Source organism: Atractosteus spatula, chromosome 17 (assembly GCF_055471065.1).
Source record: "Atractosteus spatula isolate fAtrSpa1 chromosome 17, fAtrSpa1.hap1, whole genome shotgun sequence".
In the NCBI taxonomy this organism is placed as follows: Eukaryota; Metazoa; Chordata; class Actinopteri; order Semionotiformes; family Lepisosteidae; genus Atractosteus; species Atractosteus spatula.
The window spans coordinates 17,376,054-17,393,294 of record NC_142722.1 but is presented as its reverse complement, the minus strand read 5'-3'; the positions used below and the strand labels follow the sequence as shown (position 1 = coordinate 17,393,294).

General features: G+C 47.4%; 3 protein-coding genes across 3 annotated transcripts in view; 1 reads left to right on the top strand and 2 right to left on the bottom strand.

The window, feature by feature from the left end:
• The window catches only part of LOC148819259 (uncharacterized), a 78,993-nt gene extending 68,334 nt beyond the window's left edge, over nucleotides 1–10,659 (bottom strand). The window contains exon 1 of the mRNA XM_088935477.1: nucleotides 10,646–10,659. The gene's annotated coding sequence lies outside the window, so the exon portion shown is untranslated. The remainder of the gene's footprint in view (nucleotides 1–10,645) is intronic.
• On the bottom strand, nucleotides 224–11,831 carry LOC148819258 (ATPase MORC2-like). Its single transcript, XM_088935346.1, has 9 exons — nucleotides 11,819–11,831; nucleotides 11,625–11,691; nucleotides 7,962–8,066; nucleotides 6,835–7,026; nucleotides 5,719–5,779; nucleotides 4,718–4,853; nucleotides 3,652–3,828; nucleotides 2,462–2,555; nucleotides 224–2,139 (listed from the first exon to the last, which is right to left on the bottom strand). The coding sequence occupies exons 4-9, from the start codon at nucleotides 7,009–7,011 to the stop codon at nucleotides 1,804–1,806; spliced, it is 981 nt and encodes a 326-aa protein (XP_088791472.1). The 5' UTR covers nucleotides 7,012–7,026; nucleotides 7,962–8,066; nucleotides 11,625–11,691; nucleotides 11,819–11,831; the 3' UTR covers nucleotides 224–1,803.
• A 3,629-nt stretch (nucleotides 11,832–15,460) lies between these two features.
• Nucleotides 15,461–16,710, top strand: LOC148819257 (apelin receptor A-like). Its single transcript, XM_088935475.1, has 2 exons — nucleotides 15,461–15,494; nucleotides 16,160–16,710. The coding sequence occupies exons 1-2, from the start codon at nucleotides 15,461–15,463 to the stop codon at nucleotides 16,708–16,710; spliced, it is 585 nt and encodes a 194-aa protein (XP_088791601.1).
• Nucleotides 16,711–17,241: the final 531 nt, after the last annotated feature.

Sequence of the window (17,241 nt, the reverse complement as noted above, 5' to 3'; positions counted from 1 at the left end):
ACTATAATTTAAAGCTGGGAAACTAACAATGATCCTTTCATCTGCAAGTGGATTTATAGCACAAAACTGTGTAGAAGTTTCCTGTATTAAACCCAGACTTCAATCCACCTGTTCACAGACATTTCCCCATCTAGATCGAAGGCTGCTTTCCGCAGTGAGGAGTAAAAGCTTCTGACAAACGGAAAACAGCAGTCAAAAAACCAGCGGGAAATTGCACCCTGCATTTAGTTAAAAGTTTGGATTTAATTTGGAGAACAGGTGACTGCATCAAGAATAAAAATCAGAGTACAGATGGTATTTCACAAGACGACAGCCTCAAAGAAACCCTGTTATCTTATGCACATCATCACAGTAGACTATGATGGCTAACATCCTTGAAATCAGCTACAGTTGGAAAAAATCCAGAATGATTAGTTCGCAGTTATTACCTGCTCTGTTTTTGTATGGCTATTTAAAAACCCTGTGGTATATACAAAGCAGTCTTACCTTACTTTGAAAATCTGTTTTTTTAACAGCAGATGCAACAATGGGAGTGCGATAGTGACTTTCTGACAATGGTCATTACTGGTTTAGCTTTAGTCTGAGCAAGACCTGACGTGAAGTTGTCACAGACAACAACAAACAGTCCAAAGAAAGCTTACGTTATTTTAGGTAAAATGTAGAAATTTTGAACTGTGATAACTAAAAATTAGGAATTTAAAAACCGTGGGGAAGGTGATGCGCTTTTCATAAACAGTCGTCCAACAGAAATATGTTAACAGACTGGAGCTCAGCTGTAAAAGTCACATTTTCCCTGGGTCCAGGAGAACACCACAGCCATCCAGGCAAGGTATCTTAGTTTCTTTGGAAGCAGAAGACGGTTCTCCCAGCTCAGCTCAATCTCCGTAGGCTACTTTGGTCCACAACCAAACAGCATCCTCCAGCCTCCTCTGCCCTTTCAATTGGCTGTCCTTAAAAGTTGAATGCAGTGTAGTTTTTGTTACCTTGGTACAATTAATGCCATTTAGCGTTATTCCTCCATCCCCGCTTAGCCACAGATTAGCGAAAGCAGATTCGCTTTCAGGCTCGGGGTGGGTTGGTGAGCACTGCCCACACAGGGAGGGTGGTGCCAGCCCTGTTCCCTGCAGGAGAGAGCTTCTGCAAAAAAAAAAGCAGTCTTTCTGCTCCTTTGCTTCCAAAGTGCTGCTGCAACCAGCCACTGACCCACCACTGCGATGCCCCCTTCTCCTGGACCCTCCAGTGCCACTGCCCACAAACGCCTTGGTCTCTAGGAATGCAGAACAATGTAAGAGAAGAACAGACGACTCCAGGAAGTGGAACAGGGTGAACGGGCCCAAGCCAGCTATGCTGTCTGTGATCAGTCCCTTTGGCTGACGTAAGAAGTAGGCGTCTCTTAATCTCCCTTAGTAAGCAGATCTTCAATGTAGGCGTCCAGCTCATCATCCGTGTTGATATCGATGTCCCGCAAGGTAGAGGATTAAATTAAGCCAAAGCTGTGGTGCCTGCTATTCGGCACAATGCAGCCAAAAATTATAGCGGAACTGCTGAAAATCTACATTTGAATTCGTAATGTGAAGTGAAAAGAGTCACTTCCAAACAAAAGTATCGGATCTGACAGTCAAGAGTACAGTCTGGTGCGTCTCGTAAAGGGAGAAAATACCCTTTAGGGATTTCAGAAACGTGTGCTTGCTAACAACATTCGATGAACAAAGAAAATAAAACTATTATTTACTTTAAAAGCAGTAGCATTTGCCCCAGCAAGGTAATTCAGCTGGACAGCCTGAAAGATATATCCAAGGTGCTTCACGCCAACTGAATAGGTCTAAACCTTGGATACAGTGGGTGCCACTTTCCCAGCAGTGGCCTGATAATTCTTACGAGCTGTCCCCTGTCCAGGCAGCGAGTGAACAGCGCGTGGGAGCCCAGCCCTGGCTGCAGCGCTGCTCTCACCTCCTGCACTTTCTGCAGCAGAGCCACGATGTTGGTGCGCAGTTTCTGCAGCTTCTCCTCCGTCTCGCGGAGCCTGGCTTCGGCGCTGTTGCTCTTCTCCACCACGGCCCGGGCCCGCGCGTCTGCGTGGCTCTGGTAGGAATTGCACAGCGTCTGCAGCCCCAGCTCGTACTGCTGGAAATACTCCTTCTGTGGAGGCAGGGCACGGCGCAGGCGTCAGCCCAGCTGCCCCACCCGAGACCGTCGCGTATTAAGATATAATATCTAACTTATGCTTACAATTTCCTCACAAACACAAATATTTATGTGTTAAATTCAACTTTCTAGAGTTTTCATATTTAGAATATGTAAGAAGGTGTAATAACCGCTAGTCAATTATATAACCAACAATGCTGTCTTCCAGTGTTCCCTGGTGAACCCTGGACGTCCCCCCATGCCCTGTTGATGAATGGTTATCTAACGGCAGCCTCGTGTCAGCAGGCTCTCTGCTCAATCCCAGAGTGCTCCCTACCATTGGGAAAGCCACCAGCTCCTCTGCAGTCATGGTGTTGACATCATCCTTAGGGATCTGGAAATCCGGAGGGAAAAAGTACCGTAGCAACATCCTGGAAGGATTAAGGCAAAGGGAAATATGTTACAGAATTGTGTCTGCAACCATAAGAATCTTTAAAGTACAGGAAAGATATTAATATGCTATGGAGAAGACTGAAGGAAAAGTACATAAACACTTGGTTCTCCGAACTTGGAATAATCAGAGCACTTTTCACTTGTCCATTGAAAAAATGTGGATTACCTGAGAACACGAGTCCCCAGTGGTCTCATTTGTAGGTGTATGAAATACCAAGGCTTCACAGAACAGTCTGCAGGGTAACTGTGTTTGAAGAGGCGAACTAACTTTGCAATCGCCCTGTACATCTCTATATATACGGGAGCCAGACACTCCTGCACAGCTGAACCGGTACAGAGAGATGCTCCGAGTGCAGACGATTCAGGCGTCGTGGTGAGGCGGAGAAGAATCTCTCCGCGGATCAGCGCCTCCAGCGATGGGAAGCTGCAAGCCGGCGGTGATGTTAGTCAGGGAGGCAATGTGCACTAGCCCTCTCCCTTAAGGCCCTGTGCCTCGTGCCACAAGGTGGCCCGCTCGAGGGACGAGCGCGTCAGAGGAACAAGCGTGTCCTTCCTCATGGGTCCTGCACAGTGCAGAAATTACTACTGGCACTTCCAAATCGGATGGGGATAAAAGGAATAAAAAACCGCTGAAGGGGCAGCATGGTTATCATTCTTTCAAGTAGGGTGCTACAACAGCATGCTTAGGCTGCAATGGAACAAGTAAAGAATGGAATAAACCTTTACTTGTTCCGTGGTTATCATTAGCATTGCTGCCCCGGTTTAATTCCTACAGTGCTGTCTGCGTGGAGTTTGTATGTTCTCCCAGTGTTTGCATGGTTTTCCTCCCGCAGTCCAGAGACATACTGGTAGGTCAACTGGCCCTGGTGTGAGTGTGTGTCTGTGTGTGTCCTGCGATGGACTGGGTCCAGACTGTACCCTACCTTTTGCCTGCTGCCTGCCAAAATAGGCCCCAGCTGCCCTGTGACCCTGATGATAAAGTGGTTAGAAAAGGGGAGGATGCCACAGAGGTCCGGAAGCCCCAGGATCGGTCGGATACCCTCTCCGCAGCCTGTTACTCAGCCCCTGGCCTACCTCATCCTCACAACCAGGCTCTCGATGACTTCCCGGCTGGCCGTGGGCTGGGTGGTGTCGGGCTCCATTCGGGTGGGGGCTCCTTCCTCCTTCTCCATGTCCTCCAAGGTGTTGGGACTCTGGGACTCGGGCGTTGGAGGACGCATCAGCCGCACATCATCACTGCCCTTCAGCACCCTGCCAGCAAGACCGTGAGAAGGGCAGCAGCATCACGGACAACATCCCTGGGCTCTGGAGGACTGGTAACCACTTCTTTTCTTTGGCTATTTCATACCCCGCTTTGGAAGGCAGGCAGCTCAAGTACATTCAAGACAGTTGTGCTGTTGCTGCCGCCAAGACACGTTCCGTTTTATTGAAAATTGTCTGTCCACCAATTGCACCTTGCCTTAGACAATTCCTAGTGAGCAGGCTCAGGGTTGCCGATCAACGCCTGGCGAGCAGGATCAGCTAGATCAGCGTTGCCTATCCTCAGGATCGTGGTTGCATATCTAGCCTCAACATGGCAGCATGTTTAAATCACTTTTCACGTACAGCTCATCTGTACACCACAGAAAACTAGAATATCAGGTTATTCTAAAACCTTTCCAACTGGATTAGTAATTGTTATGGACATATTACAGAAAGCACTGTGTTGCTTACATTACCCTTGTCAAAAAGACCTTGATTAATGTAACCAGCATGACTATTTTATAGAAATGGAAAGAATTCAATTATTCAAAGAAGCTCTTGCCCAAATGTGCAAAAAGGTCAAAGAAAGTGTGCCATGAGAATAAACTCCACACCATTGCCTGCTGCTTCTATTTGTGTGAAGTGACAATGCATTGCTTTGTGTGCGTGGCCTCCAAAACGTTCCGCAGCAGGGTTCAAATATTTCAGGGTTAACCTCGGAACAGGTCATTTTTTACCATTTCCCCTACTGTGAACCAGTGCTCTGCAGAAAAACCTTGAAGAAATCCCTGAAATCGGAGATGGCAATCCGACACCGTTATCCGTCTACCTGCTGGTTTACTCCAACCATATTGTAAGGAACTCGGGAAAGCCTTCCCGAAGGGAAAAGGATACTTACCACCTGCTACGAGGGGTGATGGCAGTGGGCACGTAGTCAAACTTCACTTTCCAGAGAACGCCCTGCTTGCCAGCTTGCACAGACGAGACGCGGCCGGTGAAGCACTCCTTGTTCACCTTCACTTCCACTAGTAAGCCTCTATCAGCAGACAAAGGGGACACTGTAGGCGGCCTGAAAGAGCGACCCTGCAATGACTCGCGCCCTTCACCTCTGCGAGCACAATCACGCACGGTCCAAACGAGGATGCCGCAGTGGAGGCAGAATTCTTATATTACAGTACACCCTCAGCTCAGTGGGCTAATAAATGAGAAGAGGTGTCTGTTATTGCCAAATGTCTGCTTAATCATGAATGTTTTTTTTTCATTTTTTTCTCAAAATATGCTATGACAAAAAATACATATACAACACGCAACTAACACCCGTGTAAGCAACTGATGTAGAAGGGCTTTTATTTAACTAGGCTCTGTGTGCCCCTTTGCTGTATTCTAATCCCTCATTGTAGCTTGTGTAATTCTGCTTTTCCTCTCATTGTTTTTCTGTAAAGCGCTTTGACAAGCCAATTGTAAGGGAGTGATATAAAATAAAGTTTATTATTGTCATTAGGGCTCCATTGGTATTCCTGAATTTTAAATCTATGTAGTATTTATTTTTACCTTGTTTTATTATGTATGCATCTTACAGATTATTTTTTTACATGGTTAGCATTATTTTAGAATTTACTTTTTAAAACGTACGAGTATTAAAAAAAATTGTTAAAGCATCTGAAACACAAACAAGACCCACCATGAGCAATTTGCCCACCCTTTACCTGCTCCATTGCCATTCATGGCTTTTAAATCTATTTAAAAGTATGCTGTACAAGAACATGTTACACTATCTAATGTTCAGTTAAAGCAAAGGTTTACTGGTCTGAGTCACTCTGGCCAGGCTCTCCCACTGGCTGGGCTGCAGTGTCTTAACATTCCTCCTGTGGATTCCTACAGCTCTCTAGAGCTGCTCACCTTTCTTTGCTGCCTTGAGATCCACTCCTGCTTCTTCTTCCTCTTCATTGCTGTCCGTGATCTGCCAACACAAGAGACAAGCCTGGCATTAAGCACAGCAGGGTCTGGCTCTGGAAATGAAACCACTAGCTGATGTCTCAAACGCCAGAGCAAATCTTTCCCCACCGTAGCCCCAGAGCCTCCAGGTTTCCACTCCAGATGAGCTCTCCAGCTGCTTAACTGAACCCTAAGTGAAGGTAATAATTTGGTTCATCAGATCCTGTCGACTACGAGGAGAGGAGGGCTAAAAAATGCCTTTAAATGCACTCCAAATGGGTACAGGTTTCAAGTTACTTTTGTTTTTGTTCTTACCATCTTCCGACGTTCAAGAACAGAAATGCATCAAAAGCTTCAATTAGTTTAAACTTCAGGTTCAATTAAATAACCAAGAGCTCAGAGCTCGGATAGGACACCGCGTGCTAGAGAAAGCGAAAGCTGGCGTTCTCTCACCAGCACAAAGAATTCATCAAATTCTTTATCTAAATACACCACAATCTGGATACTCAGATGTATGAATACCAAGAACCTTTATCATATCTAGATAATTTATCAGGGCGCCGGATGCATGTGTAGTGCCGGATGTGTAGTATTTGGGATGTTTTGCTCCCCAAAACAATTGCCACAGCCAACTAGATCTTTTCTTTCTGGCTTTATGTTTTTTTTACTGCTGTATAGTACATCATTTTGGCAAAAGGCAGTGGTTCATCATAAGGAGTCATCATCACAAAGGAAAATTTGCGAAGCAAAGCTATAAAATGTCATCACCTCTAGACACGGAAAGTGTCAGGTGCACCAAGCTGTAACAGAAATGTTTTAGCTACCGACATCATTGCCAATCTTGGCTAAAAAACTGCGATAGCGCGTCCACGTTTCCAGTATCGCATGACGTCAGCTTGAGACCCACAGAACTGCAGAATTGCGGGCCTTGCCTGCCAGAGAGAGGGCTGCAGGACGAGCCACACGCCAGGCTCTGCTGCAGCGACTGAGACCAGACACCGCCGCCTGTCTGTGCTGGGGGAAGGAGGCTACCGCCTAGAGGGCTTTTCGGAACCGCGCCCCGTCGGGGGATCAGCGTACCTCCACCACCACACTGCTCTGGGCTCTCCGAGCGCTTGGCTCGGCCGCTGCTCTGAACACCTGGGGCGCAATTGCAGCCGCCAGCCTGTTTTTGCCAGAGCTTGGCCTTTTCTCTTCTTCCTCCTCCTCCTCCGTGCTCTCAGCAGGAGGGAGTGTCCTCCGTCTGGAGCCAGGCATCTGCTTCCCAGCGCTCTGCAGATTCAAGGACAGCACATCGCACGTGACTCCGGAGAAGGGGCAGTCCAGTACAACACCCGCCACCAGAACAGACAGGGGAGCTTAGGGATGTGCAGAAACCTCAGGCCCTCACCTTCCCCACGTTGATATAATATTATCATTATTCAAGGTCCAACTGCGACGCCTTTAACATTTCCATTGGTTAAGCACACCGCGCTGCAGGAAAGTCCATCGTTCAGATGAGATATTAAGCAGACATCCCGACGAGCTGGTCATTAAAGATGCAGAGGCACTGTGCTTAAAAGCAGGGATGCTACCCGTGATGTCCTAGCTAAATTTCACTCTGGCTTTCAACCATTTCCATAAATCCATCAGAATGAACAGTGAAACACACCTCAAAAGACACAGGTGAAAACTAAGCAAAAGTCCAGTTAAAACCAAACAACGACTGGGCTCCTTTGCCCAAAGTCTGTCATCTTGTGTTCTTAATTTAGTCTTTAGTCTTAAAACACCCCCTTAATGCCACAGAAGGGAGTTCTCATATCTCTACCTGATCTGCCGCATAGTGTTGAAAAAGGGCGAGAGGCATCACCCAAGAAGGTGCAGCACTTCAGTGGGTGATAAAGTGGGTTTCCTGGAAACATGTAAATCGCTATATAAATGCAATTATTGCTACTATCCATGCAGTCCTTCTCTCTGTTTGTAAATGTACCCAATTTCCCCAGCCTTTGTGATGCACAGGGTTTATTTTAGTTCAAAGGAATCCTGGGTCGTGGTTGTTTGCCTGTTGGCCACAGGGGGGCGCGTGTCTGCGGAGCAAGGGGGTGTGAGCAGAGTCGGGGAAGAGCGCAGTACACTCCCTCCACCACCACGCTGCCCTCCGCTGTCTGCGCCCTGAGCTCCGTCACTCTCCCACTCTTCTGATTCACCGCAGGTGCCGAGCCGGTCACCTTCGTCTTCTTGGGCTGCGGCTCCTCCTCCTCCTCGCTGTTCTCTGCCTGGGGGGGGCCTCTCTTGCGCTGGCTCCCTGCGGGCGTTGCCTGCTTTGCTGTGCTCTGTGCGGCGGAGGGAGAAGAGGGGAGAAGGGCTCATTCAAGGCTCATACCTCTTTGCTCGGGAGCCGACAGCAGCTGGCCGTCAGCGGGAACGCTCCCCCTCTGCATGAGCAGGCTCGTACTCAGCTTGTACGCCGCAGTGTGTCAGAGCCGTCACAATCACCTACAACACATACTTCTTACACACCCAAGGAGCACAGATCAGACCACATACTCACCTAGAAATAAAGAACCCCAAAATTATATTGGTGTCCTGTGCTGATTATTCTTTGCCAGGCTTCCCTGCTGCATAGTCAACGTCCCGGTGCCTATCAACCCTTCACCCCCTTGACTGCCTCCCTAAAAAGGACAGCACTTAAGTTTGCCATCATCTGGGAAAAGACTTCTGGAGTTAAGGAGATCGCATTACAGACAGACTTGGGTTCATGAAAAGGATTAGTGTGCACCCCAGCATTGGCCCTACGACTTCTGCGTGGAACAGGAGTAGGTACATTTACTACACGGTCACAAGGAGAGAAGCTGGTAGTAGGCTCAGCCCTAGAAGGCTCGGTGTCAGCCTCAGTCCTAACCTGCACAGCACCTGTAGATTCAGGAGCAGGTTCAAACCTAAGAGGCTCAGAGAACACTTCTGATTCACTACCACAGAGATCCTCATCACTAGCAACATCTAATGACTCAGGGAACACCTCCCGAGTTAATCTTGGAAGCGAAACCTCCTCCAACACTACAAACTCTGGCGGAGACTCTGAAAGGGTACTAACAGACGTTCCTGTGGGGGACTGGTTTCTAACACACCTGGGGGCTGGGACAGGGCCCACACATGGCCTTAAATTAACCCTGTGTACCCGCTTTATAGGACCACCTTCCAATGGTTCCACTGCGTGTGTCGTACCCTGCACCTCTACCACCCTATACACAGTAGGTCCCCAAGCATCCTGTATCTTATTTCTGCCCAACGGTCTGTGTCTCAGATAAACCAGCTGACCTACACTGACTGGGGGAAAGAACACTTTGTCTTCTTGCAGTGCAACTCTTTCCGCAGCTTTTTGTTCTGCGTACTCTTTAGCTCGGGCATGTGCTTCGTTCAACCGTTCCTGGTGGACCACCAGCCAATCATGTCTTTTATCCAGCACCTCCTCCTGGCCCAGTAACGCATCAACAGGTAAGTGAGGATGCACTCCGTACAGAAGGAAGTAAGGCGAATATCCCGTACTAGCGTGAGGTGTCACATTGTAGGCATAGACTAACTCCGGCAGATGTTCTGGCCAACGGCGCTTCTTCTCAGGAGGCAACGTGCGTAAAAGGTCATGTAGGGTCCTGTTGAACCGTTCACAGTGTGGGTTTCCTTGAGGATGGAAAGGACTGGTGCGTGTTTTCTTCACTCCGTAAAGTTTACACAGCTCTGCAACTACCTGACTCTCAAAGGTTTTTCCCTGGTCACGATGCAACCTTTCAGGGCATACAAATTTCATAAACCATTCTTTCAGGAGGACTTTTGCTGTAGTGTCTGCCTTCTGATCACGAGTCGGGAAAGCCTGTGTAAACTTGGTAAACACGTCAGTAACTACCAACACGTTCTCCCGCCCATCAGAGGCTGGCTCGAGGACCGTGTAGTCGACAGCGACAACCTCTAAAGGCCTAGTAGCTATAAATGGTTTGATGGGTGCCTGGATTTTTGGCTGTGGCATTTTGGTCAGGATACACCATTGACACTTCTTGACCCACTGTTCCACATCATTATACATGCCCACCCAAAAGCATCTCTGTCTCAACAGATTCTGAGTGCGTTCAATTCCTTGATGACCCATCTGGTCATGTACACTTTCCAATATTTGATCTTTCATACAATCAGGCAGGAGGAGTTGGAAACATTCACCAACATGAGGATCTTCGATCACCCTGTACAATAGCCCATCAAGCTCTCGCACCCGGTGCCACTGTTTCAACAAAGACAAGGTAGATTTAGGCAACTTTGATCTCTCCTTATTCCCTGGTTTTCTCTACTTATTCCAGAACATCCGGAAAGCACTGAGAGAGGGATCAGCATCTTGAAACCGACGGAGCTCCTTCTTTGTATACCCTGGGAAAGTTTGGGTGTTACTCTGTGACTTGTTCAAGTTATCACAATCCACTCCCGCTTCCAAAACACGGATCTGTCTTATTTTGCAGCATTTCATACCGGCTGCCACCAAATCTGGCTCCAGGGGTGTGCCTCTGCTGACAACATTACAGATAGCCACACAATCATCATATTCGACATCATCAGGGTCAGGTTCAGGCTCCCCTGCAAATGGCTGCCTAGAGAGGGCATCAGCAGCAGTGTTGCAGCGTCCTGGGCGATAGAGATAAATCCCTAACCCCCTCTATGAACTGATCTCGGATAGCTCGCTTCTCATCCGACACTACAGTACATCAGGCGATACCTTTAACACAGCGCCGAGCATGCGAGAGAGAGAATGAGAGTAATTGCAAAGATCTTCCCCCTCCCTTTGCTTACAGCCATAAAAGGCTTGCAACAGTTGGGAAACACTGCGCTTCTCCCTGAAAGCATGTCTGAGGTAACTGAATATATCACTGACCTGTCTAGATTCACCACCCATACGTAAACGTACTTCTTCTAGGGCCGGACCCTTCAACAATGATAACACAAGGTCATACTGCTCAGCAGGAGTCTGTTCCCTGGCTCTGATTACTCGTTCAACTTCTTCGATAAACTCGTCAACGGAGCAACCATCTTTAGTTATATCACCACTAAAAGGCTGTACATTACGTTCTCTAGGTACATACACATATGAACGTTTTGGTTCAGAACCCAGTGCAGCAATAGTGGCCATGGCTTGGTCATATTTTCTAACTAGGTCTTCTACTTGAGACCTCAAGTCATGGAGGTTGTCACCATTACCATTCTCCGTAACTACACGACCATCAACTGCTGCACCATCATCCCTGTCATCACCTGACATTTTGGGAACTGTTCACAAACACAGTCTCTGTGCAAACATCAATCTTGGAATACCACAGTTCAGCAGATGAGTCTGAAGAGACAAGAAGACGTCCTCCACTGGCCGTTGGTGTCGTCTGGTTCCCAGCACACTGGCCACTGGACCTCTGGACCTGGCCTTCTCCGTCCGTTATCAGCCTCCTTGGACAGCTGTCTTCACCACTACCGTATTTTATGCACCACCGCTTTACTGTGAGAGTCAGAACCCCCAGACTATCAGAAACCCCACTCCTGGTACCAAAATTGTGTAGCCTGGCAAAGAATAATCAGCACAGGACACCAATATAATTTTGGGGTTCTTTATTTCTAGGTGAGTATGTGGTCTGATCTGTTCTTAGTTTAAAAAACAAAAATAAAATAACAAAAGAAATGACATATAACAATATTTTTATATACACACAATACGGCAGTGGTTCTTTCACGCAGAGGGGAAAACAAAGAAAACATGTTTAGTTTTACAGTTTTTTACATTCCATCTGACCATTACAGAAACGCATCTACACTGAACAACAAAAAAATAAATAAATTACATCACAGTTGAAGTTCAAACAACTCACCACGCAGCGCGGGCAGAAATAAGCCGCTCCCAGGCTGCGCGGGTCACCTCTCAGCCCTCCCTGAGAACTACATTACGACCATAATTAGTATCATACTTACAATTGCGTACACTTAACAAACGGTGCTAAACATAAATCTCTGTAAAGAACGAAGGAACAGAAAATACAAGGAGCATGTGAAACCCATTACTTACAAATCAATAAACAGATATCCCCAGCCCGAGTAGTTGTCTAAAAACTGGCTACCGCCTCAGTGTACTCCGTTAAAATCTAATATCCATCTCGCTACTCTTGTCTCAATCCTATGAAGTGCCCCTTTATACTCATTTAGGGGGTAAATAGGGCAACAACACCGTATTTACCGTTACAACTCCCTAGTAATTTCGGGGTCTTTTAACGGTAACTCACTGCTTCTGAGTCCCTACTGCCCATGCGCAGAACGCTGAACTCACCTGACAGGAGCCGCCAGCTAAGAGGTAGCGCCATCTAGTGGATTTGGCATAACAGGCCGCTATTCACCGCTGGTCACACACAAAATACCGAATATGTCAAAAACAGCTCTGGATAATCGAAACCGCAAAAGCACATCAGATTTACTGAGTGCTCCTTGGGTGTGTAAGAAGTATGTGTTGTAGGTGATTGTGACGGCTCTGACACACTGCGGCGTACAAGCTGAGTACGAGCCTGCTCATGCAGAGGGGGAGCGTTCCCGCTGACGGCCAGCTGCTGTCGGCTCCCGAGCAAAGAGGTATGAGCCTTGTATGAGCCCTTCTCCCCTCTTCTCCCTCCGCCGCACAGAGCACAGCAAAGCAGGCAACGCCCGCAGGGAGCCAGCGCAAGAGAGCCCCCCCCCCCAGGCAGAGAACAGCGAGGAGGAGGAGCCGCAGCCCAAGAAGACGAAGGTGACCGGCTCGGCGCCTGCGGTGAAGCAGAAGAGTGGGAGAGTGACGGAGCTCAGGGCGCAGACAGCGGAGGGCAGCGTGGTGGTGGAGGGAGTGTACTGCGCTCTTCCCCGACTCTGCTCACACCCCCTTGCTCCGCAGACACGCGCCCCCCTGTGGCCAACAGGCAAACAACCACGACCCAGGATTCCTTTGAACTAAAATAAACCCTGTGCATCACAAAGGCTGGGGAAATTGGGTACATTTACAAACAGAGAGAAGGACTGCATGGATAGTAGCAATAATTGCATTTATATAGCGGGTATTTAGGGTGTAAATAGGGCAACAACACCGTATATACCGTTACAACTCCCTAGTAATTTCGGGTTCTTTTAACGGTAACTCACCGCTGGGTCACATGTATAAAGACAACTCAGTCTTTCAATGAACTGACAAAACACAACATTGCAACCGAAAACGAATGCGGCAAACCTCACAAGAGAAATGAGCATGTGGCATGTTTCCACCTATCCCCCCCTTTTCTAACCGATCTATCCAGTACAGGGTCAGAGAGGAGCCGGAGTCTATCCCAGCAAGCAGCGGGTGCAAGACAAGGCACACCCTGGACAGGTCGCCAGTCCATCACAGGACACTCACACACACTCATGCCAAGCGACAATTCTCCCAGAATCCAATGAATCCACCAGCATGTCTTTGGACTGTGGGAGGAAAATGGAGCACCCAGAGGAAACCCACGTGCTATGAGGCATCAATACTAAAAACTGCGTCACTGGGATATCCATGACATATTTGAATATGGAACAAGTAAAGGTTTATTTGCTGACGCAGCTACTTACTTGAACATATTTGTATATGTGCAGATTTTCATACAATTAACATCCATTATGAATGCTGACAGGTAACTGTTTTACACACAAACAGAGGATTAAATCCACAGCAAGGCTTGTACTCACTGGGGTCCATTCCAGTCCCATCGTCAAGGAAACACAGCATGAACCCACCACGCAGCTCCGGTTTCTTCTCTGGAGAGGAGAGGACAGAAAGTGGGCCAGAGAGATAATACCGCCCTGCTCTACAGAGACAGACACTTACTCCTGACAGCATGAGGAGCTTACGGATGAGGCTTACCCACTTTTGACATACACGTACCGAAAATGACCTACGATTCTGGCCTTTTATGTGAACTTGCTTGTTTTAGCCAGTTCAGCTACTCAGAAGGTGAGCACCTAGCAATTTAAAATACGTTACCCACTTTCGAAAACTCGTAAGATAGATGCATTAAGACTTGCAAATTAAATATTTTCATAAAATTAGAGCTATGAACCCTCTGCCTCATTTGGAAACGGGGATGAATCTCTCCAAACGTGATTAACTGGAGCAATATATACAGAACAAAAGTCAACAGGTGACTTCAAAGTCAGTTTAAAATAAAACATAGAAGCACCCCACAATCTGGCCAGAACAATAAAACGATTGGCAAGAGCAAAATTGGATTTAAAATCCATTGAGAGTGAGAGTGAGAGTTTTAATTTGCTAAGGTATGCACAGCAAAAACATAAACCTACCAAATTGCTAAGGTTCAAGACTGTGAGCCGCTGAGCTTTATATTTCTAAATTAACCTGATGAAATGAGGCATGAAGAAGATGGTGACAGCAACAGGCGATTCCACATTACAAACAGATGGAGGCTTATGTCCTGACAACATACTTTCCATTTATTAGTCAGAACCCTTCCTACTGCTTGGCCACAAACTTAAAAGAGGCATAGAAGAAACTTTTTTTCGAAATATTTTCGACAAAAAATCTGCAAATACGGTTTTCGCTCTCAGGGCTCCTGTACTTCTGCAGCTGTTCCCTTTGCTGAGAGCTCTTTCATGAACACATCACATTACTCTGCTCTTTCTGCAAGCAGCGGCGGTCCTCATAATAACTACAGCACAGCCAGCGCCTGAGGAAACATAAAAACACCAAAACACCTTCCTCTCGGTTCAGATCACAAGTCAGAGTAACCGCCATACTCAGCTGTCAGACAAACAGACCATACTGTTTGAAGACACAGTACCAGAAACAGATGGTTGAGCGCAGTATGTGAAAACTACCTGTGTAGATGTCTATTCTTTTAGCATCCGCATCCCTGCAAAGACAAAACAACATTAGATATGCTCTGTGGGAAGTGGAAGAGGCAGCAGATAGATATTCTGTGGTTACAAATGACAGTTTCTGCACTACCTCAACTGATTTATGAACGGAACTAAACTTAACTAAGCTTAACATACCTACCTTCCCTTTGAGAACCTTGCGCTAAGCTGAACATCTACACAAACAGCGAGCCAGGATGAAAGGAAGAAAGCAGGCTAGAAAGAGGATTTGTACCTTGCGTTGTTCACAAGCTCAGCTAGGGCTCCAAACAGGAACTCGTGAGTGGTCCTGAAAGAGTGAAAAGAAATGACTGACTCAAATTATGCGACAACGATACTGAGTTTTTTAAAATAATAACTTGTCTTAGATAGATAGATACTTTATTGATCCCGTGAGGGAAATTGCAGTGCAACAGCAGCTTAACACACACAACACAGCCACAGTGTAACGAAATATATAATAATAGTACAATACATACAATACAGTACAAGAGTTACTCACAGTCCGGACGCACAAGAACAAACTAGAACAGAACAGTACACAGAAAATCGTATCACACATATGAATATAAATATAGATGTAACTATAGATATAAATATAAATGTATTGCACAGGTCCCTGGCATATATTGCACAAAAAGTGGTTGTAAACGGGAAAAAGAAAAAGAAAAAGAAAGAGAACAGATGTAGCAGTAGATGTGTAGATGCGTTTAGTCCAGAAACAGGTCACTGTCGATGTTGCCTCTGCCAAGACGCAAGGTGGATGCGTTGTACAGTCTTATGGCAGACGGCAAGAATGAATGTTCCACCAAGACTTGGCGGCAAGAACGGCAAGTCTTGGTGGAACAGCAAACTGCATTAGCCGAACAGGGGGCAGCCAAGGTCCACTGTAACTGCACTGACACTGGGGGCTGTGCAGGAGACATCTTGATAGTCCAGACAACCACATGGTCATTTTCGGGACCGTTTATACCAATACAGGACCACGATGCAGTGTGGTCCTGTAGTGGTATAGATAATGTGTAGATAATGGATGGGATACACATTCACTCAGGCAGAGGACGGACCATTTAGAGTTACCTGGTAGCCTCAGACAACATTCCTACATTCCACTACGGAAGGTAACTGGAGCACCTCACTCACTGACTGTACTGACTGTATTGTATGTATTGTATTATTATTGTATCATTCATTACACTATGCTGTGTTGACTGCATGAAGCTGCTGTTCCACTGCAATTTCCCTCACGGGATCAATAAAGTATCTATCTATCACCTGGAGCTTCCACATGGCCAAGAGAAAAAAACTGTAAATGCTACACGGAGAGCACGTCAAGACAGAATCAAACTCGAGACACTAGAGCCGAGAAGTGCAGTGTGTTCCAGTCCCAAGTCAGCCAAACAGGAAGCCATTCAGCCTGACTGGATCCACAGCAAATTTCAGGTTTTGCCAAAAACGCATAAAACGTGTGAGTGTATGCACCAACCCCCGACAGCTTTAGGACAGGAATTCAGCCACCCGCTGCTCTTAGAAGGAATTAAGGAGAGCAAGACCTCAAAGCGCCAACCACAGACATCACTGAATGTGCTGAATGACTCACATTGTCCAAAAACTCAGAGGTCACCGTTCTACTGCTTCATCGGCAGCACCGTCACCCGCCACTTCAACAACCTCCGCAAGGAGGACCAGAAGAAGCAGCGGCTGCTCAAGATCATCACCACCCTGGTGGTGGTCTTTGCCCTCTGCTGGACCCCCTTCCACGTGCTGAAGAGCCTGGATGCCTTCATCTACCTGAAGGTGCTTCCCCAGACCTGCGCCCTGCTGAGCGTCCTGCTGCACGCCCACCCGTACACCACCTGCCTGGCCTACGTCAACAGCTGCCTCAACCCCTTCCTCTACGCCTTCTTCGACCTGCGCTTCCGCTCGCAGTGCCTGTGCCTGCTCAACCTGAAGAAGGCCATGCACGGCCAGATGAGCTCGCTGTCGTCCACCCTCAGCACGCAGACCCAGAAGTCCGAGGTGCAGTCGCTGGCCACCAAGGTGTAGGGAGCCCCGCTCCTGGGGGCGACAGACTGTGTGCACGGAGCCGGCGCGCAGAAAAAAGCACGCGGTTCCCGGACTGAGATCACCTTCCCCCCATTGTGGGAGAAAGGGACTTTGAAAAACTGAAAACCCGGTCTGTTCGCTGGGCTGTAACACTTGGAAAACCCAATGTGTGGACTTGTTCTGTTATTGGGGTAAGCCCACGCGCTTATACCTGGGCTATGAGGGGTTCCCCCAACAAACAACGCTGGGGCCAGCTGGCTGTGCCTCCAGCCGCTTGCGTTGTACACATTTTTGAAAGAGGTAAATGTGTTTCAAAGACTTATTTTTTTCTGGCTTGCCTTTTTTTTAAAAAGAGTACATGCTGTAAATTGCCGTAAAGAATTCAACCAGGGCTGAATTCTGGACAGGAGGAGTGAGATGAGAGGGAGGTCATAAGTTGTTGGCAGTGAAGTTTCAGCCTGGTCACACTGGGAAAGAAAAATGTACCGAGTGTTTTCCAGGTTTTTTTGTGCTCTGTTGCTGTCGTACTGT